The sequence below is a fragment of the Cervus elaphus genome, chromosome 4, assembly GCF_910594005.1.
Source record: "Cervus elaphus chromosome 4, mCerEla1.1, whole genome shotgun sequence".
Taxonomy (NCBI): Eukaryota; Metazoa; Chordata; class Mammalia; order Artiodactyla; family Cervidae; genus Cervus; species Cervus elaphus.
This window is the reverse complement of record NC_057818.1, coordinates 9,141,478-9,168,622: the sequence shown is the minus strand read 5'-3', so window position 1 is coordinate 9,168,622 and position 27,145 is coordinate 9,141,478. Positions and strand designations below refer to the sequence as shown.

At 50.2% G+C, this 27,145-nt stretch overlaps 1 protein-coding gene across 1 annotated transcript in view; it reads left to right on the top strand.

Annotated features, from left to right (window-relative positions):
• CDYL2 (chromodomain Y like 2) overlaps positions 1–21,236 on the top strand; it is a 161,778-nt gene extending 140,542 nt beyond the window's left edge. The window contains exons 4-7 of the mRNA XM_043898122.1: positions 3,917–4,089; positions 9,909–10,119; positions 11,891–12,034; positions 14,589–21,236. Coding sequence (XP_043754057.1) covers positions 3,917–4,089; positions 9,909–10,119; positions 11,891–12,034; positions 14,589–14,747 — 687 coding nt within the window. The 3' untranslated portion in view covers positions 14,748–21,236. The remainder of the gene's footprint in view (positions 1–3,916; positions 4,090–9,908; positions 10,120–11,890; positions 12,035–14,588) is intronic.
• The last annotated feature ends 5,909 nt before the right edge of the window (positions 21,237–27,145 follow it).

The following is a 27,145-nucleotide window of genomic DNA, read 5'->3' as shown; positions in this document are numbered from 1 at the left end:
AGTGGCCAAAGGCATCTGTTTCTTGCTGTTGGCTTCCCACCGTGGACTATGGCATAGCATCTCCCTAGGGCTGCTCACAGTGTGGCAGCTTGCTTTCCCCCAGACTGAGAGCTCCAAGAAAGAGAGAGAGAGAGCAAAAGAGGACGACTGAGGGGATTTCCTGGCTTAGGGACCCAGTGCTTTCACTACCAGGGCCCAGGTTCGATCCCTGGTTGGGGAACTAAGATACTGAAAGCCTTGGATTATGGCCAGGAAAAAAAAAAAAAAAAAAGAAGAGGATGGCTGAGACAGTTTAGTCATCCTGTATCTTAATCACCTCTTGAAAGGAACAGCCCATGACTTTACCAAATTCTCTTAGAAGTGAGTCACTAGGGACTGCATGCAGGTGTGAATACCATCTACCTTAGAGGCTGCCTGTCCCAGGGATTTAAGTCAAGGAGAGGGCAGGATAAAGGAAGGATGCACACACTCTGCCAGGGATTTGGTAGAAGTGTCACAGGAGGGGTTTAAAGCACTTGGGGTGTCAGGAGGAGGAGGTGGCATTTTGTCGGGAACATTTGAGAAGGCCTTCACGAGGGTGGTCTCAGTAGATACGGGCCCTGGGCGACTGGATTCAGCAGGTAGAGATGAAGGCGAGTGAGGGACCCTGGTCTGCTCCCTTTGAATACCCGCTTTTCATGGATTTGGTTATCTGGTTCCAGCCCTTGGCAGCTCAGAAGGTAGAGGCAGAAGAGGAGGGGTGTGTTTTCCCACAGGAGCAGGCGGTGGCCGTCACGTGGAGAGCAGAGCAGTTGGTATCAAGAAGGGACCCAGGACTTCCCCATGCACAGTGGTCCGGCACCGTTCGTTAGCAGAGGTGTGCCCGGGAGCCTCTGAGGGGCCTGCTGCATCACAGGCTAGCACGTGACGTGGAGAGGTGGTGACGTGTGTGCGGTGTACTCTGTTTTAGAAGGCACAGGGGCGTGTAAGAATTTTAGAACCACGCTTCAGTTACATTGTATGACTGCCAAGGGGTCCTTCAGGAAGGAGGAAGCTCAGCCTTCCATCCAAATTGGATTATCAACACGAGAAAGGCCAAGGCAAAGCACACTAACTAGATATATACGTTTTCATTTTTATTTATGTTTTGGGCCACACCTTAAGGCAGGTGGGAGCTTAGTTTCCCTGATCTGGGATTGAAGGATTGAAACTGCACCCCCTGCATTGAAAGTGCAGAGTCTTAACCACTAGACCACCAGGGAAGTCCCCAAGATATGTACACTTTAAAAATTAAAAACGTAGTTTGTTCTTTCATCACATGAACAAAACACGAACCTGCTTTCCATGTAACTCATAGAGGAGGTGGCCATTTTGTCCGATTTTGTTTCCACTAGCTGACAAGCACGCGGGCCCTCAGGTGGGGAGTCACGTGAAGAATTACAACTCACGTCCCCAGATCAGGGTTTTCTTTTCTTTGCCTCTCGGAGAAGCAGAGCTCATCTATAGGTGAGAGCGTGTCTATTTCTGGAGGCAGATGGATTAAAGGACCCGCACGATAGTGGCCTGTTAGCTTTTCTGATGTTGTATATGAATGTCTGTGGCTTATCCCTGTTAGAATGGAAAGCACTTCTCCCGTCCTTCTCGTGGAGCTCAAGCCCCAAGAGCTCTGATTCAGACTGATGTCTCGGCGTGTGTTTTTCCCCCCACGATTCACCCATTTATTTAAGTCACCCTACAGTGTGCAATAGTGGACGAGAAGGGAGGTGAGATTTGTATCCTGGTTCTGCCTCCTGCTGGTGACCTTGAACCCCTGACTTTGTTTTTCTGAGTCTTCCTTGCTTCATCTGCAAGATTGAGATACCATACTCGCCCTCACTGAAGTTTTGTTTCAGGTAAAATATTATGTGGAAATTCATGGATGCAATCCTGGCACCGCTATGCTTAATAAAAGGGCATGGTCACTTAAAGTACAATCTAAAAAACAGTGGTCTCGTAAAGTGTCCCCACTGTACCCTACGATTCTGCCTTTTGAATATTTAATAACAATCGTTCAAAAGCCTATTCCTTTCCTGTCTCCCCTATTGGGCTCTCAGCTCCACTCAGGCAAGTACATGCCTTGTTTTTTCTTTTCATGCACTTTCTGCACTTACTTTTCCTGCTTCCCTAACTTCTGTTGGATTGAGTGAGCTTTTTTTATTTTACACCCACCCCCATCCATTCTTTGTAACTCATGTACTTTTGAGACGTTTTCCTTAAGTTGTGTCCACATGAAAGGGAAAAAGTTAAAGTGTTAGTTGCTCAGTGATATCTGACTCTTTGCAACCCCGCCAGGCTCCTCTATCCATGGAACTCCCCAGGCAAGAACACTAGAGTGGGTAGCCTATTCCCTTCTCCATGAGATCTCCCCGACCCAGGGGTTGAACCCGGGACTCCTATATTGCAGGTGGATTCTTTACCATCTGAGTTCTCAGGGAAGCCCATTATGTACACATAGTGAAGCCTAAATGTGATAGTCACCTCTGCACCATTCCCAGACACACAGCCTCGGCATGCCCCACCTCTGGCCTTCTCACCCTGTATTATTGCCTAAAACTATAGTTCTACCTTGTGCAAACCCCAGCCTTCAGTCAGCCTCTATCAGTACGATGATGATTTTGTAGTCAATTCTTACATTGAGTTTCTGACACATTTTCTACTTTCTTTGCAGGCTGCTTTTCCTTGCAAGTCAGTTTTTCTTCCTGAATATAGTTTTCTTTTTCTTGAAGTGCATCCTTTTTTAGTTCTTCCAGTGAGGGCCTAAGGCTAGTAAGCATTCTTTTACTGAAAATTCTTAATCCTTTTTATTTTTCTAACCTTTTTAGTTTATATTGGAGCATAGCTGATTAACAGTGTTGTGATAGTTTCAGATGAACAGTGAAGGGACTCGGCCATACATACACATGTATCCATTCTCCCCCAGACTCCTCTCCCATCCAGGCTCCCATATAACATTGAGCAGAGTCCCCTGTGGTACACAGTAGGTCCTTGTTGATTATCCATTTTAAATACAGGAGTGTGTACATGTCCATCCCGAACTCCCTACCCATCCCTTCTCCCCATCCTTCCCCTCTCAAAAATACCTGATCTTTACCCTTGCCTCTGAATGATGGTTTAGCTGGATATAGAATTTGTGTTTAATGGTTATTTTCCTTGGCACCTGGAAAATGTTACAGGTCGCTCTGGTGCCAAAGCCCACTTCCCATGTGACCTGTGAGCCACATAAGCATCTTAGTGGAATTAAGGATAAGCAAGAGAACATTGTTATAACTGGATATACGGAACTGCTCAATTACATATTCAATTGGAGAAGAGAACTGTGATGGACAGTATTCCATCTTGAGACCAAAAGATACAACCTGATCCTAGGTAGCAATGTTTATATAAATGAGTGTTGGTTTTGGGTATATGCTATGGTGTTAGCACTTTGTATCCTCAGCAGCATTGATATGTATATACTCAAATAAATGACTGCTGCTATGAAAAAAAAAAAGCAGAAGCAGGAGCATAGTTAAACTGGGCCTTCTGGTGACGGCTGACATACCTCACCTGGGCTGTGCGTAGGAATATTTTCCCATACCTTGGAAAGGGCCAAATAAGCAATGCTGGTGGAGGACATGCTGAGATTCGGCAGACTTAGACGGCTCCACACCCGGCCTCCGAGCCTGCAGCCACTGACCCCTCTGGCACCGGCGTGGTGCTCTGTGCTGCTTCGGGGAGGGCGCAGGGAGTCGGGTTTGGGTTTCTTTGTTTGGTCTGGGTGTGGCGTGTATGCAGGGGAGGCTCCCTGCACCTGCAGAGCAGAGTCACTCTCCTCTGCACCCAGGGATCTGCAGGTCTGGCGGTGCTCTGCTTTTAGAGGGACCACTCACCATTCCCACAAATCCGTCTCTGCCTGCAGATCATGAAGGAAGTGCGGCGTGCGCTCTGCAACGCAGCCACGGACGACAGCAAACTGCTGCTCCTCAGCGCTGTGGGCAGCGTGTTCTGCAGCGGCCTGGATTACTCCTACCTGATCGGCAGGTTGTCCAGCGACCGGAGGAAGGAGAGCTCCCGGATCGCGGAGGCCATCAGGTGAACCCTGCTGGAGTTTGGACATGTGGGGGGACATGCCTAGGTTTAGCTTAGTTAAATTTGAATTTCAAACAAGGAAGCATTTTTTAAAAGCGTAAGTATATCCCATCCCATGCAGCATTTGGTATACACTTATACTAAAAAATCATTCAGTCGCTCAGTTGTGTCCGACTCTTTGTGACCCCATGGACTGCAGCACGCCAGGCTCCTCTGTCCTCCTCTGTCTCCTGGAGCTTGCTCAAATTCATGTCCACTGAGTCAGTGATGCCTTCCAACCATCTCATCCTCTGCCACCCTCTTCTCCTTTTCTCTTCAATCTTTCCCAGCATCAGGGTCTTTTCCAGGGAGTCAGCTCTTCGCATCACGTGGCCAAAGTATTGGAGCTTCAGCTTCATCACCAGTCCTTCCAATGAATATTCAGAATTGATTTCCTTTAGGATTGACTGGCTTGATCTCCTAGCAGTACAAAGGGTCTCTCAAGAGTCTTCTCCAGCACCACAATTCAAAAGCATCAGTTCTTCGGTGCTCAGCCTTCTTTATGGTCCAATTCTCATATCTGTATGTGACTATTGGAATATTGTTTTATGTTTATCTGAAAGTCAGAGTTTAATTGGACATCTGATATTTTCCTGCCAAAATTAGAGATGCTTTTACACTCTAGGTTATATCGCACTTTATTTTTTTGATCAAAAAGAGATTTTATTTCCTCATGTTAAACCCAGCTTCTGGTAATGCCTAAGTATTATACACACTAATCCCACCCCCTACCAGATGGTGAAATCTTTGCTTTTCTGGGCGTCCCAGCCTCATGGAGCTGCCACGGCTCAGCCATGAGGAGGAGGATGGACGTGGACAGCTCTGTATACGCAGACCCTTGGGTGGGGAGCATTCCCCTCTCTTGCATTGCCGTTGTGGCACAAGCTGGGATCCTGGGGAGGACATCCACTCCCATAGATCAGTATCTCCTTTGGGACAGTGAAGGGTGGTTACAATCTCATTCTTTACAGATCTGTCAGAAGCAAGTGAGTGTGACTTCCAGCAAGGCTGTCACTGGTCCTCCCCCCTGGGAAGGGCACACACCCACCACCACACCTTACGTGGACTAAGTGCCCCTTCTCCAGGGACCAGGTGGCACCCCCGAACCATGACTTGTCTGGGGACCACATGTCCCCTGGACCACTGGTTCTCAGCCCAGGGAGCTTTTCCAAAATCCAGAGGCTTGGCCCCATCTCCGGGAACTTTGGACTTGATGAGTGGGGGGAGCCTTGGGGGAGCATGTCTTGGGTTTCAAAATTTCTTTGGTGATTCTAATATGAAAGCAAGATCAGGAAGCCCTGCCCCGTGCCAACCAAGAGGCTTCTTCACATTGACTGAGCGCACCAGAAATCAGAAAGACCCCCTGGACGAGGGCACGGCAGCCCACTCTGTTATTCTTGCCTGGAGGATCCCATGGACAGAGGAGCCTGGTGGCCTATAGTCCATACGGCGCAAAGAGTCAGACACGGCTGAAAGAGGCTTAACACACATGCACCAGGAGTTTTGGGGCCACAGTGTGGAGAAGCGTTTCCCAGAAAACTTTCTGCAGCTTTCCAGAGAAGCATCGTGAATGAGGAGCCCTGCTGATAAATGAGGTCTGTCCCCTCTCCTGTGGATTTTCCAGGCATGTAAAAAAATTTACAGTCTGAGAGGTCTCTTGTGAAAGAACTTCGTTCAAAATCTAGCAAGGCCGATAACGTATTTTGGCCACAGAACCTCGTAAGCTGCTGGCGTCCCTTGCAGTTCTCACGCACGATCTCGGCTGGGCTGAGCCCAGGATCTGGGCCAGACACGCGGCCGTGGCACCTGAGCCATGGTCCCTTCCCATTCTGATCGTTTCCTAAAGAAAACATGCCTGCACCTGGCCCGGGAAGCCGCCTGCCCTCTGCAGATGTTCGCTGAATGAACTAGCAGATGTGGGAAGAGTTCGGATGACTCACTCCGCAGAAGCCTCATTCCGGGACTCAAACAAAGCTGTATGCTCCATCCTGGCAGAGAGGCCGGCTTCACCTGAACCCCTAACAGGGGAGACCATGGCCTGCTGGCCGGATGCTGGAACGAGAAGGAGTCAGATAACCTGCGTGCAGTATTTGGTCCATCCCTGGCCCATAGTGAGTACTTAGAGCTGGTGTAAAGAATGACTTTCACTGTTCTTCCTGTTACTTCCAGCCGTGAGGTCTAGCTGAAACCCTGGATATGACGATGGAGCGGGCGTTGAGGGGGGGCCGGGGTGGCTGTCACATGAGCGCCTGGTGCCCACATGCCCCCCCCCGCCGTCTCGGCCGACTTGGCTCTGCACCCCAGGGCTCCCGTTAGAGGGGACAGGTAGCAGGGTCACAGTTGCCAAGTGCTCCGGGTGGACTCTGGACACCCCAGCTGTAGGATTTTGCTCTGAGTCTCCTGTGGGCCAGGAGAGGAGATCACGGACCACTGGGAACAGAGTGAAAGCTGTGTCTGCCCTCACCAGCCGATGCGCTGACCGTGACTGAGACCCACGTGCCAGGCACTGAGCTGGTGCTGGGTGGATCCTCACATTGAAGTCTCTGCTCTCATCTCGGGACACACCACTGGCTTTCTCGTTTTACAAGAAGCCAAATGAGGCTCCAGAGACTAGGCGACTTGTCCCAGGTCTCCCCACTCGTTAGGGGCAGTGTTGAGGCTGGAGGCCAAGTCCTCCAACCCCCAAAGTTCCTGATCCTCCTGCCATGTCGGCCCAGCCTGCAGCTCCCGGCACGGGCTCAGGTTGAGTGGAGGCAGCGATGAGGGCTGGCATGAGCCCGAGGGACTCTGACACGGGGGGAGATGCCAGGCATCTCCCCAGCGCTGCCCTGCCACTCTCAGATATCTGAGCGGCAGCATCTGTAATGCAATATCCTGTTTGCTGTCTGGCTTCCACGTCCAGCACACCCTTGCGATAGAGATCTCCTGCTCGAGGTGAGATGAAAAGGAAGGGGAGTGTGGTCTGCTCATCGCGTTTTTATATCAAGGAAATGAATTTGCAAGTCTGCTGGACTGAATGGAGAAGGGAATGGCAACCCACTCCAGAATTCTTGCCTGGAAAGTCCCAGGGACAGAGGAGCCTGGCAGGCTGCAGTCCGTGGGGTCGCAAAGAGTCGGACATAACCGAAGCAACAGCAGTGAGCATGCTGGACTGAAACGGGAGGGTGGGGTTGAAGGGTCAGAAGGTCGGAGCTGAGCACGCCTGGGCCCCTCTGCCCTCCTCGGGGGTCTTTGGTGCCTGTGCACAGGGCTTAGGTTGGAAACAGCAGCGTCAAAGTTTCTGGGGTCCGGAAGAGGCAGCTCCTGGAGAGTCATGAGGGCCCAAGTGACTTTCTGGAAGGACTGTCATGTGGATGGTGAAGCAGAGGGAACAGGAGTATCAGAGGGACTGCAGCAGGGGGGGCGTCCTGATAGGGGTGGGCCCCCTTTACTGAGAGTGTGCAACAGAGGCTGTGATGCATCCTCAGGAGGTGATTCTGTGCCAAGTGGAAGATTTGCCTCTCTTAACGTCCTTCCCAACTGTGAGATCCAGGATCCTGGAGTTGTACCAGGGGGTTTAGGAATGGGACATCTGTTGAAAATCCTAAACCCAAACCCTGTGGTTCCAAGGACCCTGCAAAGAAGCCCCACATCCCCCTGCAGATTCCAAATTGCATTTGGCAAAAAGCACCTGTCAAAACCAGTGACTGAGGCCATGAAGTTAGGAAGTGAAGCTTGGAAACAGGCCACTGGAAAACCAGGACTCAGAAGGCCATGGGGCCACATTTCCCTCTGTGCGGCAGTGTCCTTCTGGGGTCAGCTGCACCGGGGCAGCAGTGGCTGAGATGCGTCACAAAGAGTCTGCTCACAGAGTCATACAGAAGTCAGGAAATCCAACGGCTCAAGCCTGGGTGCATGCTTTTGCAACAACACATAGGTCCTAAGATAACCCCCACTTCAGGAGTGTTGAGCCATCTTCTCACAGTTCAGTCCAATCCTGGCATACCACTGTGATACCCAGATCTTTTGAGAAGAATTTGGGGGAATAGTGTCAATTGAGAAGAGAGAAATCAGCTTGATGTTTGTGTAAGTTAAGTATTTGCTGCTGTAACAAATGAACCCCCAACATACATAATAGCTTAGCTGTGAAAGAAGTTTACTTCTTGCATATGTGAATGCAGAATAGATATTACTGATCAACCCATGGCTGTCCTCCAAGGGGTGAGTCAGGAACCAAACACCTGCCATTTTATGATTCAACAAATGTGTTCCAAGCTTGCTGAGCTTGTCAAGCTGAGAGGGCCGGGAGGGCTGTGTGGTGGGAGATTTTCTTGTACTAGGCCCAGAAATGTGTATCTGGTCTCTACTCACGTCCCATCGGCCGGCACCTGGTTACTTGGGCATAGCCAGCTGCCAGGGAGACTGGGGGCCATGTCCCAACAGTAACCCCAGGAGGAAGAGGGAAGGGAAAACAGGTCTGAGGACCAGCCAGTGCATGCCTACCACACATCCACCATCCTTGCTCTCTTTCTGGGAGATGACTTACCAAGTGTTCATCTCGATGTGCTTGGAGACCAAGCAGTGCATGAGGCAGACCTGTGAGTTTCCTTAAGGAACTGGAAGAGGAGGAGCATTCAAGCAAGCAGCAAATAATTGGGATAATTGCAAATCCCGATCATGGAGTTTTCCAGGAACTCTCAGAAGGCCCAGGAAGCCCCTGGGTGAGAGAGAGGTTAAGAGAGACAGGAGATGGTGCTGGAGGGGGAAGTGGAGGCAGACCAAGGTCACGACCTGGAGTCTGGATTTTATTCTTGCAAGTTCCTGTTAGTCTCCAATCTTCCACCTGAAAAGAATGAGGGATGCAGGCCTTACTAGACATCCTGGGTTTTTCCTCCATGTCCAGATGAACGTTAATGTTTTATGGACCTTATAAAGCAGCTAGGGGAAAGGTGAAGAGTGTCCTAAGCCAGACGACCAGAGGTTGTTGTAGGCGTCCCTGTTTAATATTCAAGATGCATGCTATAACCTTGCTCGGTGCAGGAGGACAGGGAGGCGACATTGTTGCCTGATCTGTAGCCATGGAGCCAGATGCCTCATGCCCCCAGGGGAGCCCAGCATCCTTCCCCAATTTTGGCCAAAGCCACACAAACACACAGACCCTCATCAACATTCTAGAACCACACTCAATGAGTCTGGCATGCCTGTAGGTAATTCAGAATCAGACAGTCCTGAGACTGAAAGAACTCTTTAAAGGTCATCAGTCCCCACCTGTGCCCAGGGTCTAAAGCTTGAATTCCCTCTACAGCATCACTCACGATGATCATCAGACCAAACTTGGGGTACCTCCAGTAAGGAGGGGTTCATGCTGCCAGAGGCGCCCACTCCACCCTCACCACTGCCCTTGGAACATTCCTTCTCTCCTTGAGTTCAAATACCCCTCCTTATCACACCCTCCTTTTAGTTCCGTTGTGAGCGCTAACTTTCAGGGTGTCTTCCTTAAGGATATTTGCTCTTCATTACTATCTTGGAGCTGGAAGGGCAAGGTAGCCAGGTGCGGTGCTGGGACCACGGGCTTGACCTGGGACCCTCTGGGCAAACCGTGGTCACCCCATGAGTTTTCCCCTGAAAATCTGACGCCAAGCTCTGTGCCATGCCTGTGCCCGTGGCTCCGGGCTCCCCTGCGAGCTCCCCTGATGACCCGTGGGTGCTTCCCAGCACCTGGGCGGGCTTGTTCCCACCTCGACAGAATCAAGCGTGTCCGTAAGTCCGCTCACCTGCTGAACAGGGTCCTCTCTTTCCCCCAGGGACTTTGTGAAGGCCTTTATCCAGTTCAAGAAGCCCATCGTGGTGGCGATCAACGGGCCCGCTCTGGGCCTGGGTGCCTCCATCCTGCCCCTCTGTGACATTGTGTGGGCCAGCGAGAAGGCCTGGTTCCAGACCCCGTACGCCACCATCCGCCTCACGCCCGCCGGCTGCTCCTCCTACACCTTCCCCCAGATCCTGGGCGTCGCCCTGGTAAGCCTGCTCCTGCGGCACACTTGGGGCCCCAGAGCACCCCTCCTCTGTCCTGCTGTGTAGGACGTGGCCCTTCCCGTGGGTGGAGTCCCAGGGCTGCTTCCTCCCCGTGCAGTCTGCAGGTCATCTCAGCTGCTTCTGCCTCCCGGGGTTGCTGCCCGCCGGTGTCTACACAGCCTGCCCAGCAGGTGGATTGCAAGGTGGTTTGGACTCAGGAGCCAAGGCCACTTTCTGCAGCTCACAGCCTCAGCAGTGGCGGGCAGATGAGGCAGGCACTCTCCCTGTGATCTTGGCCTCTGTGCTCTGCCCCGTTCCTCCCGGCCTTGGTGGTCACAAACATATTAACACTGCAGAGCCTTGTCTCTTTCTTTCATTTCAATCATTTCTGAAACTCCAAGAATGTTCCTGACTGAGACCTGTTCTTGCCAGCTGACCACGTCCCGTTTGGCTTCTTCTCCTTCCTCGCATTCCTCCTTCCTGAGACGGTGTCTCTTGTCTCTAAATACGTACAGCATGTGTTTGTCTTCAAACCTCCAACTAGATGCATCCACTGGCTTGTTACCAACCACCTGACAAATTTCGCTCCTCGGGCATGAAAGGTTGTCCTTTGGGTCGTCGTGACCCCCCAGAGGGGAAGCGTGTGCACAGATCCAGAGGCTGGGAGAGCTTGGCATTTCAACATCTGCCTCAGAGCAGCTAAAGCGTGCAGGGCCAGGAAGGGGACGGGAGGGGAAGCCAGTGGATGGCAGTCGGGGAGGGCGTTGGATGTTCCGCTGTGGGAAGGAGGCAGGGGGACCTGTCCTGAAGGAGGGAGGGCCCACGGCCGTCCCGCCCTGGTTGTCAGTGGGAGGGCCAGGCATTGGTGTCAGGGCTGGGCGCTGTGCCCCGCCTCTGCCTCAACCTCATCCACGCAGCTCGTCCCGGAACATGAATCACAGTGGCACACTTCTCAGCTGAGAGAAGTCCTTCAGGGAGCAGAGTGCGGGGGGCTCTGCGGAAGGCAGGAGGGGCTTCTGCTCTTGGCTGCTGGCCAGTGTCTGCGTCCAGCCCCCGGCCCCTGGAAAGGATGCATTCTCTGTGTCAGGATCTTGTTGTTACTCAGGACCTCTTGGGCAGTCGGTGAAGGAGACACCTGAAGTGGCTTAAAGGGAGGTGGGGGGGGAACAGAGAGTTCAGTGGTTCCCGTAACTGGCAGGTCCAGCAGTAGAGCCCCTGTTGGGGGTGCCAGGCCCCAGAACCCCAGTGCCTGCAGGGCTCTTGTTCTCCATCCGTCCTGTCCTTGCAGCTCCTCCTCTCCACGGAGCAGGGACAGACACAGCGGCGGGTAGCCCTGGGCTGAGCACCTTAAGCCGCCAGAGAAGGAGGAAGATTCTTCCCCATCCTCTGCAGCTTGGAGACCTCACAGAGAGCTTTAATGTCTAGGGTGGCTCTTCTGCTCATTCCCACATCAGCCGTCAAGGATGGGGCGTCAACTCTAAACTGTCCCCAGTCCCTCGTGGGGGGTCTGCCATCAGACGCGGGGAGGGGTATTGGGCGGACGAAGCTCCTGTAGGTACATGGCTTCTTTTGGGAATTTAACGGAAGCTGGGGGCCCTCTGCTCAGAAAGACGCATACAGACACAAGTGTTGGCAAATAGTTTCCGTGGCATCTTTGGTCCCCAGTTAAGGATGCCGCCTCTGAGAGCTGGGACCATCACCCACAGCACGCTCACTCGTTAACAGACTCGGAGGCGTACGGGCTCTCAGCCTTCTCCTGCTTTTGCTTTTTCAGGCCAACGAGATGCTGTTCTGTGGGCGGAAGCTCACCGCCCAGGAGGCGTGCAGCAGGGGCCTGGTGTCCCAGGTCTTCTGGCCGACCACGTTCAGCCAGGAGGTCATGCTGCGGGTCAAGGAGATGGCCTCCTGCAGCGCGGTGGTGAGTTCCCGTGTCTCTGCGCGCTGTTCTCTCAGCAGACCCATTTCACAGAGGGGGCAGCAAGACTAGAAGGGAGTGACCGACTTGCCAGAGGTCACGCAGGGAGTACGTGGAGAGGCCCTGTGTGGTTTAACAGAGGCCGAGTCCCGGTGCTGAGAGCTTAAATCCAGAGGGAGACAGTCACCCACTGTTAGCTGTGCCCACGTCAGCTCCGGTGTGGAAACCTCAGAAGAGATTTATACCTTGGGGTGGAAGTGATGCCTTAAAGTTCCTAAACTTGCACGGAAACACAAATCATCTATGGTTTTCAAAGAAATGGGAAGCAAAAGCAAGTAAGGGCAGGGCACGAGCCCGCTGAGAGACGAGAAACAGTAGTTCTACCGCCCTGGTCCCTCATTTCTCCTGCCCGCCCAGCGCGCGGCGCATTTAAAGTCCACAGTTCGACTCTGAAGACCCCTTGGAAACTAGTTAAGTGAATGACACCTCCGTGGAGGCACCGGGTTTTAACTGTCAATTTTCTCTCATAAAAGTCGCTCTGAGCGCTGTGTGGAAATACCCCGTGGCAGGGGGGAAAGAGCAGGGCAGGAGAAAAGGCGCTCTGAGAGCAGAAGGTCTGGACACTGTCTGTGCTCCAGCGTCATGGGGAGCTGGGCTGGACTGTGAAGGGCCACCCGCCCCTTCTCCCCATCTACCCTGAGTCCCTACCCGCGGTCACTCACCTCCTGATGGCCCCCGCCAGCCTTTACAGACACCCACTGTGTCAGCGCTGCCCCCAGGGAGCCTGTGGTCCCAGGGCCGGTGGCGGGGTGGGGACAGCCCTGCCTTCTTGGTGGTCGTTTGTCATGGGCTGAGCCCTTCACTCAGCTCTTTATGTGGATTCTGTTAATCTTCCCGATGACTCTGGCGGCCAACTCTTTTCCCAGGACTCTCTCTCTTGTGGTTTTAGCCCCGAAGATCTCAAGTCCCAGGAAACTGCATGAGCCTGGGCAGATGGGTGGTTGGTGCCATAGGGGTCGCTGCCTGCAGGGGTGGGTAGATGTTCTCAGTGGGGTAAATGGTGTGAGTGAGGGCACATGGGGTTCAGGCAGCAGCTCCTGGTGGTGTGAGCTGGCACACAGGGTGTTGGGGGGCCATGAGGCTGAAAAGGCAGGAGGACAAAGACCCCAAAGCTCCCCTGAGGAGTCTGACCTCTGGGGGTGCTCAGACAAAACCGGCTTTTGGAGAAATCCTGCAAGGAAGACTCTCCTGTCCACAGATAGGAGTTCAGGAGCTTTGGGGTGATTCACCTGAGACAGGAATCTCCCCCATAGCTCCCGGAGATGGTGATCTTTGGAGAAATTTGGGGGAGGGAAGAGGTATCCTTCGTCAGTCGGCCTTTTCTTACCACCCGTGAGCCTCCAGCCCAAGCTGAAGGATACGGTCACTGCCCATTTCCAGCTTGCTTGAGCAAGGGAGCTCTTGTCTTGCTTTTTTTTTTTTTCTGTTTGAAAGCGCTTGGTGAGACTGAGAACTGAAGTCCCCATGTCCGCAGAGAATGGGCAGGTGAGTAGAAGGATGCTTGGACACTTTGCTACCAGCTGTGCCTCTGCCAGACTGAGGCAGCCGTGGGGCCTACGGAATCAGCCAGGGGTTTGCAGGGCATGTGCACCAGGCAGCCGCGGGCAACTTCCCTTCCTTGAGCTCGGGTCCTTCATCTGTAATGCAGAAATAAACATACTGCCTCTCTGTGGAGTTAACTTGAGGTGGAAATACACGAACCCATGGGGAGTGCCTGTCATAGAGCCGCCAGGCTAATGGTGGTGGCGGTGGCTTTGCTGTCGCTGTGATTGCTACAGTTGTTCTTACTCGTGATCATGATTATTATTGCTATTTTTACCACAATGGCTACTGCATTCCTGATACTCCAGTTGTTAATACTGCTGTAATGTAATACTATGGTATTATTGCGATCACTGACATTACTGTGGTACTATAGCTCTGTTACTGCTGTTACCATCATCACCACCACTCACATTCCTGTTATCACTGCCATTGCTCACTACTGCCATTTATTGCCGTTGTTACTACTCGCCGTGGCAAGGATTGCTCCTTTTATTCCTACTGCTTTCACTGCTAAGCCTGAGCAAGGGCCATTGCTGTCGAGGTGGGTCCTGTGGGTACTTTGGCAACCCCTTAGCTCACTTCATTATCTTACTCTGTGATCCCAGCCATTCTCGAGTTAGGTAGCGCATGGAGGTTAAAGCAGTATTTGCCCCGGTTTTTTTCCTGACATCCATAGAAAGTGATACTGAGTATCTGCCACCCTTGGGTAAAAGACCAAGGCCTTGCAGTCAGGGTTAACACAGGTCCCCCTCAGCCATCCCCGGGACTGAGGGCTTGACGTCTGGGCACCCATGCAACCTGTTCCTGGTGTCGCCAAGGGGCAGAGCCTGGGGAGCCCGGGGCCACAGGAGGCGCCGCCTCTGGCTGTGGACATCGGGTTACCCAGGCCAAGTACGTCCCTCGGGAGCAGAGTCCCGGCGCCTGGCTCACGAGGCTTGTGTGTCCCCTGCAGGTGCTGGAGGAGTCAAAATGCCTCGTGCGGAGCTTTCTGAAGTCCGTGCTTGAGGACGTGAACGAGAAAGAATGCGTCATGCTCAAGCAACTCTGGAGCTCCTCCAAAGGCCTGGATTCCCTCTTCAGCTACCTGCAGGACAAAATTTACGAAGTCTGAGGGCCTGGCCCTGCAGGGCCCCTGCCTTCCAGCTCCGCCCGCGTCGCGGAGATCGGAGCCCCGTGTGTGCCCGGCCGAGGAGTCTGTCCGGCATCCCTCTGTCCCTAGGGTGTGTCCCTCTCCTCGTGTCCTTTGCTCGCCCCTCGTTGGTTTGGTTTGTGTGATGATGGGAAACGCAGCGTACTCGGCCTCCCGCCCCGGGGCCCCACCCCAACCCCCAGCTGGCTGGAGGGCCCTCGAGGGCTATCTCTTCCCAGGCCTTTGCCAGGCGCCCTTGTCTTGCCCCACTTGCTGAGATGCACCATCCTGGTCCAGGAAGGAAGACCGGTCCCCCCGCCCACCAACCCTTCTGACTCAGGCTGTGTCTACACAGTGCCTCTGACGTGGAGACTCAGCTGCCATGGCTCTCTCTGGTTAAGGGCAGATCCAGCGACTGGGGGGCGACCAGTCTTAGGGGATTTTCCAGAGCAGTGAGCAGAAAGAACGCTTGTGTGGAGCTGGCCTCAGTCTCCTCTCTGACGCATGTCTGTGTGACTTTTAGGGCTTGGTCTTAACAACCCAACCGAGTGATTTACAAAACCCAGATATTGTACATTTAGGAGCGTTTTGTTAAATATATATTTTTTAAAATGATGTAAGTGGAAATTCTGATAATTTATGTGTATTATATGTAAAGCTAGTTTTGCAAAACACATAAACTACTAGGAAAGCGGTTTTCTTTTTCCCTTTAATCAGACTTATTTAATTTATTTATTTTTGTTTATACGTTATGATATCTGTTGTTCACACAGATACTATTTTCATACTGCCCTGGACCAAATCCCACACAGGGTTCGAGCTGTTTGGTGCATTATAGCAATGAACCACATTGAAGTAAAATTCAGAGAGATAGAAACAGAATTTCTAGGATTCAAAAGAACAGCTCTGCGCCAGATTCTCTACGTATAAAGCAGTTCTGTGATCACCGAATACTTGTTCTTAGGAGAAATCATGGAAAGGTCTTCTCTTTGCCCTGTTGCCTTTAAGGAGATAAAGGGGCCTCCTGCCTGAATGGTCCTGAAACACAGCCAGTCCCTAATTCCCGGTTGTCAGGAACAGGTGGGGACCGGGCCCCCTGGGGGTTGCATACTGTTGAGGGACACTTCTTCCTTTGGGGCTTGACTTTCAGAGTCCCTTTTCTCCCAGGGCAGTGGTGTCTGGTTGGGGCCTTCCAGAGAGGTGGGGGAGAGTCCCCACTCTATGGAGCTGTCAGCAGCAGGTCTAAGTCTTTCTGCCTCCAGAAGTCCTGTTTTCAGGCTCTTTACTCCCATGAGGGAGCAGTAACCAGGGATTAGGCCTCTGCCCATGGGCCACAGAGGGGCCCCAGTGTTTGTGTTCAGGCTGTCAGCCCAAAGTCCCCAGATTGGCCATGGGGGAGGAGGGGTTTTGGTCTGGGGCCTTGGTTTTGGTTGCAGAGGAGAGGGTCAACATCAGGGTTCAAGCAGAGAAGTTACAGGGCCATCTTCTTCTGTGTGGGGGTCGCACACCAGAGAAGGTTTGGTTCTCAGAGTGGCAGGATCTTTCCATTTCCACCCAAGCCCCCGAGTGTTCTCAAGGACCTCTGCTTGCCTGTTCCCTCCGCCCTCTGTCAGTCAGCAGCCCCTCCCGACCCTTCCTTGGAGAGAGTGGAGGGGCACAGCTGAGGAAGGGGAGGGGAGCTGAGGGAGGGTCATTGCTGCAGTTCCCTCTCCCTCTCTGGTCCTCTTCCCTCCTCCGGAGGCAGCTGGACACCCTGGGCCGGGCAGGTAGAGGGGACTCATGGTGCTGAGCTTTGCGTTTTGGAGGACAGGTGGAGTCTCTGCACTTGAACTAGAGACTTAACCTGGGTTCTCCATCCTTCAGATGGTCTTGGCTCCCTCTGCAGGAAGCCCCATTCCTTTTCCTGTGACCTCAAGAGAATCAGGGAAGAGCACACGTCTCACTTGCTTCTCCCTTCGGCAGGGAGACAACTGCCTTGGCTAAATCCATCCACAGGAAGATGGGTTGAAGTCCTGTGTACACCACCCCCACCCCCTGCCCGCCAGCGTGGTCCACGTGGGATCCTGTAGGAACTGTTACTATAGGGAAACACCCTCCTTTGCCCAAATGCCTGTGGTCACATCTCTATTTGGTTTTGTCTCCTCTGAGAAAGCCAATGTGCGCTCTGTCAGAGCCCCTAGACAGCCTCCTCCTTGGCAGGTAATTTCTCACCCATCACTAAGTCGTCTAAAGAAAGAGCACCTTGCTTTCTGTTTACCTTCTAGGGGCAACCACTTCATTGTCTCTAGCAGCAGAGTTAGGATTCCCTTTGGAGATGGAAGGCAATGTTTGGAAATTTCTTTGGCTCAATGCCCATCTTTGTCCCCTGCCAGAAAAACCAGAAGTGTTTTAGCTTTGGACTAAAACGTAGCTTTGGATCATCAAATCCAAACTTCTAAACACCTCCAGGATCTCTGATGATAAGGTAGGAACGTGAAACCATCACTCAGGTGGAATACCTGGGGCTAAGGGGCAGGTTCCACGTATAACAGGAGATGTTTTACCCGACAGTCTTGTGTTTGGGCTGTTTCCATACAGTCAGTTCAAGAAGGATGTTCCACAAATTGGGCAAAAGTCAGTTTAATCTGTTGGTTACAGGGTAGACCAAACCACTGAGTTTTTCACTTTCTGAATAGTTGCTTTGATAATGCAGAGATGAGATCCAGGTAACTTATGGCCAACCAACATGGGCTGAGATTCGCCACACCTGTGGCTGTGCCAATGTTTGTCCTCCGTAGCTTTCTTGAGATGGGGCCCAGGTTTTCACTTCTTCCCTTCTACCCCAGAACCTTCTCTCCATCCACACGATCCTTTCTCCCCTCTCTCTACGGCATCTCGGCCCCTCCCCACCCAGTCGGTCACATCCCAGAGCCTGGGCAGGTCTTAGAGGAATTGCACTTGGTCTTGGTGGCCGCATCCTGGGACTGCCTTTGGGGCAGATGAGGGCACTTCTTTAGTCAAGGAGTCTTCTGCCAGTGCAGTCTGTGCCGTCCCGTGAGGCCCGCGTTAGGACTCCCCTCTCCTCCAGCCCCTGGTGATTAGCGGCCAGGGTCTTGCAGTGGAAGCATCTGAGTTAACAGCATGGTTCAGGACGGCTTTTTGGAGAACTATGCGAAGATGGTCAGAGCTCCTCACCATTTGAATGGCTCGGCCTAAGGCTGATATGCCCATATATCCCTTCCTGCTCTGAAATAATGTCTGTGGGTTGAAAACCATCAAAAATGACCCTCTAGGAAATGAAATTGGATAACTCTAAGAAGCTAGTAGAGAATTGATTTAAAATGTTATTCTTGTTTGGTATAAAGTAAACTGGGAAGTGTTCTCTCTGAAGCATGAAAATATGTTTTTCCCATGTGGAGTTTAGTATGAGGATGGAAAAATGATAATCACAGTAGACTTTGACCAATGCAACTCTATTTCCAGATGACCATGTTGAAAAATAGCCTTCACTGGATGCTGAATTGCATTTCCCATGATTAACTGTTTGTTTAAAAAATTTTTGTACACTTTTTTAATTTGAAATTTAGTCACATTCATGTAATTTTCCAAGCCAGTTTCCGTGGAAATTTTTTTAACAAAGAGAAATATAGAAACACCTTCAGATCTTCTTAAGTGAATATTTAAAATGCAGAATTGCTTCTCTTCTATGTTTCTGTATTCAGATACTGAGATCTGTTGTATATATTAGTTTAGACATCCTCACTAATATACACAGTATTTAAGACTCTAAATGAGATTTCTTAAGTATTTTATTTTATTCTCTGTAAATGGTTTTGTATGATCTTTAAAAATCTACACTTTGCTTTTGTAGATATTTAAGGGAAACCATTTGGGGGTTGTCTTGCATGTATATTTTTGTTGTAGATAAGTGTTGCTTAGTTATTTCTGCAAATTTTGGTTGAAATGCTTACAGACTTTAATACAGTATATATATTTTCAGAATATAAACTTTTATATTTCTGTGGTAAGTTAGGATCTGCGTTTTAGGCAATCTTTTCCATTAATATCACTTGTTCTTTCAAGAAATAGCATTCTGGTTTGGTGCCAATGGTTTTCTGTTTTTTTTTGTTTTCCATTAGAATCGCGTGCTCCTAAATTGTTAGAGAGCTGGTTAATTTTCTTTTTCTCAAAGTAATTGAGTTTGAAGTATAATTTGAGAAAATGTATTGAATTTGTGAATAAGCCTTACCATTAGGATCAGTAAAATTTTCCAACCTTTGCAACTACATATGTAGTTGAGGATCTCCCCATAAATTCTCACTGTGTGGCAGTTGATGGAGTTTGTGAACAGAGCCTTAAGCTTGTTGCAAAAAAAAAAATGGTAATACGGGTTGTTTTTTTTAAGCAGCGTAAGCCATGTGGATGGACTCTGTGCAGTCTGTATGCCATGGCTGATCTGGAGAGTGCGGCTGAGTTGACGGCAGCAGGGACCAGTTAGACACCTGGGTGATTGTCTTTGGCCATACGAAGGGGCCCCGGTTCTGGAGCCCCCTTCATGCTGTTCATGTGGTGTAGACACGGTCACAGGGAGGGCTGCTGGTCCATCATTTGTTTTGAACCAACGGCATTTCCTGCTCCTGACCTTGGCGGTTGACCCCAGGTTCCTTGCAGGTGACCTGGGAACGTCCAGTCTGGCTGCGGTCAGCACTCCTTGAGAGATGTTAACAAAGTTTACATGTGAGTCTTACTGTGTAGACAATCTGAAGTTGATTTCGGTTGTATCATCCGCATTCCCACATGTCCTGAGTGTCTTGTCAGTGAACTCGGTGTGTTAAGCCATGCTGAACCTGGGTGTAGCAGGGCAGAGGCAAGCTAGCTGCACAACACGCATGCCACCTGAGCCGGTCACAGTCCACTCTGGGCTGTCTGAGTGGCGCATAAGTCGTGGAGCGCACTGGATGGGCGTCCACCAGGATCTGATAAAACCAAGTAAAATTTGAAAATTAAATTTAAAAAAATGATTCTTTCTCATTGGCCATGCTCCTGTAGTTACCTCCTGGTTCTCCTTATCAAGGTTTCAAAGATGATCTTGAGACCAGGGCCATAGAATGGCTAAAGTCAAGTTATTCGGTTCATCTCAAAATTCGTGCTCATAAAGCCAACCTATCTTCCACTAAGATGGAGACTGGCTTCAAATATTTGCAGTGTGTGTATGTCAATCAGAAAAACTGACGTCTAGTTTTTAGCCTTTGCTCTGACCTCTCTGTGGGTTGACCCTGCCTCGTTGGCCCAACACCTGGCCTCACTCTGGAGCTCATTAAGGTGACTCTGGGCAGTTTGGAGGGTGTGGAATTTTCCGTCTAGTATTTAATATGTCCCTGTGCCATTAGTCCCAGCCTGAAGTCATTTGCTGATGCCCATGTTGACAGGATTGTGAAAATATTGCCTTTCATAAAACCAAGGACCAAAGAATTCCATTATTCCAGCAAAGCACGAGTTCCATAGATTGTGGGCACATTTAGGCAGACGTGTGCATACTTCATGGCACAGAGAAGCTGCCCCCACCCACCAACCTCATGCTCCCCCTGGCTGGCCCTACAGAGGGATTTGTCATCCCCTCGTGAAGGCTCTGAAAGATGAGTTTCTCGGATTGAAATGCGCAGTCCCAGGCGGGTGTTCCTGCTGTGTAGTCCCAGCCTTTATCCATGTCAGTACCATAGAGAGTGGAGGTCTGGCCTTCTTCAGGGTCCCTGACCAGTGTATGATTTGTCCATCTGTGTAGACGCCTCCAGCACGTGTTCTTCAGACGTGTCTAGACTGAGCAGCCAGATCCTACAGTTGCCAAATTTCCACCTCCTTTTTGTTCTCCATCAACCCATTCCACTTCCTATTTAGCCCTGGAAGAAATCTCTTCACTTCTCACACTAGGTAGATGCCCCATGCTCATCCACAATGAAACCATTCAACCATCGGCCGGCTGAGAAATGATCTGATACTGAAGAAGTGGGATTCTAGTGGTAAGGCTTATTACCAAACCTCTGATAATGAAGCAGGCTACCAAAAAACGTATCCGGCCCACCCTGGGAGTGTTCAGATTTGATCATGGATCTAGCACACACACCAAAATCCAAGGAGACCTTTGCAAATTAGGCTACTCATTTTCTTTCGCCAGGTTATCATGGGAAAGTCTTTAACTAGTTCTGAATATCTGTAAGTATGAGTACTTCATAGACTTATAAAGCAGGTACACGGCCCCTTTCTCACCACGCTGTAAATATTACCTGAGACTGGGTGCAGTACTGAGGGATAATAATCTTCTGATTTATCAAATGCTGACTGTCTAGAGCAAATTGTACACTCTCTTTGTGAATGGTCCTGTAACGTGTATGAACACATTTCTGGGTGCCTTAGAAGTTGTATTTTTCATGTGTGCTAATATGCAGTATTTATACATTGTGAGAAGCTGCTTTGAATAAAAAGGTTGAAACTTGGTCTGCATTCACTCGTGTCGTCCTTTTGGCAGCCTGGCAGGTGAAGTTCACAGACGAGTTCTGTGGTTTTCAAACAGAGAAGTTTCTAAGGTCTCCAGGAGGTTGCAGCAGCTGAGGCTTCTAGGTTGTGTCTGGGTTCCTGGGGAGCAAAGGTACCTCCCGCCCACATCTGCCTTGAGCTTCAGTAATTCAGGCTGGTAGATTGCTGGGGGGCAATGGGTTGGTAACCGAGGACCTGGAAATGGGGAGGGGTGCAGGTAGGATTTGTCAGAAATTGGTAGGAGCATGCACCCCTTCCCTGGTCCACCCAAAATGTTTCTTTGCATAGCGATCCTTCCTCACTGGAGATAAACTTCTACAGAGCTTGGTTTTATACAATCCTAGATGTACACATGTCTCATGACCATATTTGTCACTATGAAATTATACGAAGTCTGTTCTCTTCACCTTGGTTATCACATCGTGGCTCTCAGGAGAAGCACACTGCTGAGGATGCCTGGCTCCAGAGACAACGTGGAGGCCACAGGAAAGAGGAAGAAGAAGTCTGTCAGGGGCTCGAGGCAGCAGGGAATTCTGTGGAAGGGACTTCACAGGTCACGTCTACCTGCCCATCCATCCAGCGGCAGTATTGAGCCCCCAGCTCTGCCTTGAGGCCACACCAGTGCTGACAGGCACAGATTACTCAGACAGTCCGTGTCATACAGAATCTTGGGGTCCAGGAGTGTGAGAAAGACATGTCATCCTGCCATAATTCTCAGACTGTCCACAATGTGGTACTGGAAGGAAGAGCTTACATAATCTCCAGCACCCTCAGAATCTAGAAGATGGTGTGGTGGTGTTAGTTTTCCATCAAATCACCATCCATCGGTGTGGACCAGCCAGCCTAGGCTGGAGCCCAGGATCGTCCCGCTGATGGTCCCCTCTCCTTTTTCTTGTTCTTGGTGTCATCGGCGTTGTCTTGTGTGCCTCGCTGCCCTTTCTCTGAGGTCCTGACTCCAACCTGAGTGGTCAAGGTCAGACCTGGAAACGCCTTTGCTCCTGACTGCATCTGGTCCTTTCCGAAGACTGGACGAAGCCTTTCAGATGTTTCAGGGTGAGGCGTCTGTAAGACTAGCCCTTCTTCTGACTGTCTCTCCCAGGCTACCTTCGATGTGATGTGATACTGAAAGAAGCCCTCACCCGGTATTGAGAACTGAGCTGAGGGTCTCACGTGTCAGACACAGCAACAACTAAATGCACCACCAGTGTGTTGGATGAACAGTAATGGGGTGTAATCCCCAAATTTTGTCTCTCACTGTCTCTTTAAGTTGGGTTAACTGAATAATCATCTCCTAGATGAAAACACAGGTAGGCTGTCAGTTCAGTTCTGTCGCTCAGTCGTGTCCAACTCTTTGCGACCCCATGAACTGCAGCACGCCAGGCCTCCCTGTCCATCACCAACTCCCAGAGCTTGCTCAAACTCAGTGTCCATCGAGTCGGTGATGCCATCCAACCGTCTCATCCTCTGTCGTCTCCTTCTCCTCCTGCCTTCAGTCTTTCAGTAAATAATACAACGTTACTAACACAGTGTCAGTTCAGTAGTCAAAGATGGTTATGTTCCATTTAAGCATCAATGCTTCCAATTTCATTCACTGTCAAGACTTCCCTCATTCCTACTGACTCATTTCCTTTCCCGGTTGGATTAGGGAGAGCGAGAGAGACTCCATAAGGACCGAGCGGCGCTGTTGTCTCGTGGGGGCTTTCCTTCTCTGGGCCCCACAGATGCTTATGCTGACTCTTCCAGGGAACCACATGGGTTTCTTGGTGATTCTTCAGGTGATGGTGGCCCGCCTCTTACAGTTGCCCAGTAAACTCCGTATCATCAGCACATCCCTCCCTCCTCAGTCCCTAGGAGTCTGGGGGTCCACTGCCAGCGTCTTCGGTGGAGGTCTGTTTGTCCCTGTAGGGTGATGATCCCACGTGCCTCGACCCCATGCGGCTCAGGGGAGCACTCACGCACCCTCTGTTCACACAGATCAGGGACCGCAGGCTGAATCCCAAACAGCAACGACCGCCTCCCTGGTGGACTGACTAGTCAGCTAGTTGGCTTCTTGTCCACTGAATTTCTCAGGCACGAGTCAGATGCCAATCGACTGTGTTCCCTAAGTTTTAGGGGATACATATAAATTGCTAAAGCCTCATTTCCTTTGACTTCAGGCGAAAGGGGAGGCCTCCTTACTCACTTCTAGGGGTGTGTGTGCGTGAAGGGGTGGTAGGTAGCATAGTTCTCACCAAAGAAATTCTTACAAACCCTCCTTAATAGATGTTAGATTCATACATCACATCCCAACGCTATTCAGGCTCTTGCAAGGGGTGGTTTCAACATGCTGGCAGGTCTTCGTATGGGAGACACGTGCTGTACGGCCTTGTGGGTTGTTCTGAGGATTCAGGTTTCTACTCTAAGGGAGGTGGGAGGGCTTAGGAAGGGGGAGCCAGGACTGACTTGTGCTTTTAGCGGATTTCCTGCAGTTTTGGGCAAAAGGGAGCTGAGGGCAAGGAGACCCAAAGGAGACCTTGGTAGTTGTCTGCCTGCTCTCGATGAAGGCTTGAATTGGGGATGGGGCAGTTGAGGTAATAGGAAGGACTGACATCCTGAGTGTATTTTGAAGGCAGACTGAGAGAACGAGTCACGTTTGGCCCTGGGATTTGGGGTTGCCCCCTAACTGAGGCAGGGACAGCTTTGGGGTTTGGGGGGGCAGATCCGCATTGGGGTGCTTGGAGTTCAGCTGAGTCCTGGTATCACATGCACAGGGTGCTTGAATTTGCTTAGCCTTCGGGGATTACAACTGTGCTTGCCTTCTAGGGAGTTTTTAAATGATTAAATGAGATTTATAAAAACATATGTATATATGTGACTGAATATATGAGAGTTTATATATATGAGATTTATTTAAATATGCAAAGGACATTAATATATAAAATTAGATTATGTATATTTATAAGAGTTGGCATGAAGTCTTTTTTAACGATTAAATGAGATTTGCATAATTATATAGAGTCTCTAGAACAGCTGCTAACATAGTCCGTATTTAATGGTTAAGTGAGATTTTCTTATATATGCAAAATTTATATAAATGAGATTTTATATATAAGTATCATATATAAATTTTAGAGATTATATATAATTATCATTATATGTGGGCTCAGATAGTAAAGAATCCGCCTGCAATGTGGGAGACCTGTGTTTGATCCCTGGTTGGGAAGATCCGAATTGCAACCCACTCCAGTATTCTTGCCTGGAGGATTCCATGGACAGAGCAGCCTGGAGGGCTACAGTCCATGGAGTTGCAAAGAGTCAGGCATGACTGAGTGGCTAACATACACACATACATACATATGTAAATGATGTTTTATCTATGTACAAAATGTTTAGAACAGCTGTTGGCACATGGTCACTTTTTAAAATTGGAATGTAGTTGAATTACAATGTTGTGTTAATTAATGTTGTACAGCAAAGTGACTCCGTTATACATACACATCCTTCTTTAATATTCTTTTCCATTATCACAGTATATTGAATGTAGTTCCCTCTATTGTTTATGCCTTCCATATATAATAGCTTGCATCTGCTAATCCCAGATTCCCAATCCATTCCTCCCTATTGCCCCTCCTGCTTGGCAATCACCAGTCTGTTCTCCATGTCCCTGATTCTGTTTCTGTTTCAGAGGTAAGTTCCTTTTTGTCATATTTTAGATCCCATATATGAGTGATATCATATGGTATTTGTCTTTCTCTTTCTGACTTACTTCACTTAGGATGATGATCTGTAGTTGCATCCATGTTGCTGCATATGGCCTTATTTTGTCCTTTTTTGGCTGAGTAATATTCCTTCTTCTATACCCATTCATCTACTGATGGATATTTTGTTTCCACGTCTTGTCTATGTGCATAGCCACTCTTTAGTGATGAAATGAACTTTACACTATACATGGGATTAGATATATATATATATATATTAGATTTATTTAAAATGTGAGATTAAGCAGGTACCTACCTACATACATATACAAACACACACTCATCTTTAGGACCATTGTTGGCAAAGCATTGCTACTGAATTAGGGGTAGACTTATCAGTACTTATGTTGGTGAAGGCTGGGGCAAGAGACTGGGTTACATCAGTTGGGGACTCGGGTATGTCTGTTAGATGGGAGCAAACACAGGTCTGGGCTCAGGCAGAAGTTGGGTAGGAAATGTAACGTCCCTCTGCTCTCCCAGGTGAGAACTATTCTCTGCTGGTGGCTGAATGGATGCTTCTCCCCAGAGAAAGCCCTTGGCTGTGACACCGCGGCACACCCTTTTCCTCACTGGCCTCTGTGTCCTCCTGCATGTGGGGCTCATGCTGCCTCTCTTAAGGTTATTGTGAGGATTCGATGAGAATGTGTGTGAGGCCTGATGCCCTTTTCCTTGGGGATTCTCTAAGGTGGCCCCATCAGAAGCTCTTGGCTTCTGAGGTTTCCAGTGAGGTCTGTGCTTCTCCACCCTCCAAACCCCTTCCTGGAAATGCAGATGCAGAGGCTTGGGACCAGCGATGGTTCAGGAGCCTTTCTAAGCTGGGGGTGAGGACAAGAGCCCTTTGGCAAGGCAAGGTGAGAAATCAGCGTCCAGGAGCCGACAGGCTTCATCGGGGCACCAATCTGGAGTGACTGGGAGGTTCAGGGCAGAGTGTGGGACGGGGACACTTTATAGGGCAACTGCCGTTTTGTCCAGGGATCGGAAGGAGAATGTCCAGGGCAGCAGGCAGGCAGGAAGCGCCAGTGTGTGTTTGTATATCAGTGAAAATTCCTCCTCCAAGCCTGTCAGTTTGTAAGAAATGTGGAAAGATCTTGCTGAGAAGTGACTGGAGAGATCAAAGGCAATGATGTTAATGGAAAGAGCATGGTGTATATGACTGTTATGTCAGAAAACCTTGCACTTAAGTCTCTGATCTGACTTCATTGAATGGCAATCTTCATTTCCTAATCTGTGCAATGGGCACAGTAACTCTTACTACAGGTTATTACGATGCTCGTGCAAGCTGGAGGCAGAAAGTGCCCGAAGTAGAGCTGACACGTAGTAGGTGTCCTATACATGGTGATTGCTTGATACCTACCTCCTCCCCTTCCCCATCTTTAAAGCAGTGGAAACCTGTCTGGAGCAAGGGGAGGAGCGGACGATGCAAACTCGGAGGCAGCAGGGATCTCCGCAAGTCAGTCATCAGGGACTGACATTCAAGCTGGTGTAATTCGAGAAGTGCCAGGAGACCCCTCCCATGTGGGAACCCCCCAGCCAGATGGTGACTTGTGGGGTGTAACTTAACCTCCTGGATTAAGGGCCTTAAAAATGATTTGTGGCTGTAGGACAGTTGGGGTCCGCGGGCTTAGCCACCACGGGCAGAACACACTCATGCACATGCTAATCGAGCACTTGTGGACTTGCCTGGGGGACGGGGGGTGGGGGACGCAGGTCCTTGGGAGTTTACATCTATTGTCAAACATGGAGCCCTGGGCTCTCCCAGGACAGATGGCAAATGAGCTGTCTCGAGGTGACAGGGGACCCGACGGGTTCTAGCTTCATGCCACACTCGGTGTCCCAAGACGCCACCTTGTCTCCAGCAGACACACTTGTTTACACTTTCACTTCCAAAGAGGGGCCCCGCAGGCTGCTCTCACAGCCGTTTGGACGGTAACAAGCAGTCACTGACAAAAGAAGAGAAAACTCAGACGTTGTGGGCCAGTTCCTGGCAGAGGAGATCTGTGGTTGACATTTTTTTTTTTAAAGAAGTCTTGCGGTTGTGTCTTTAAGATTGTATCTCCTCTTGGCCACATTTCCTGTTTGATTGCGGAGTCTTTTCCTCCCCTTCTCCTCCTCCCTGCGTCTTGCATTGGTTGT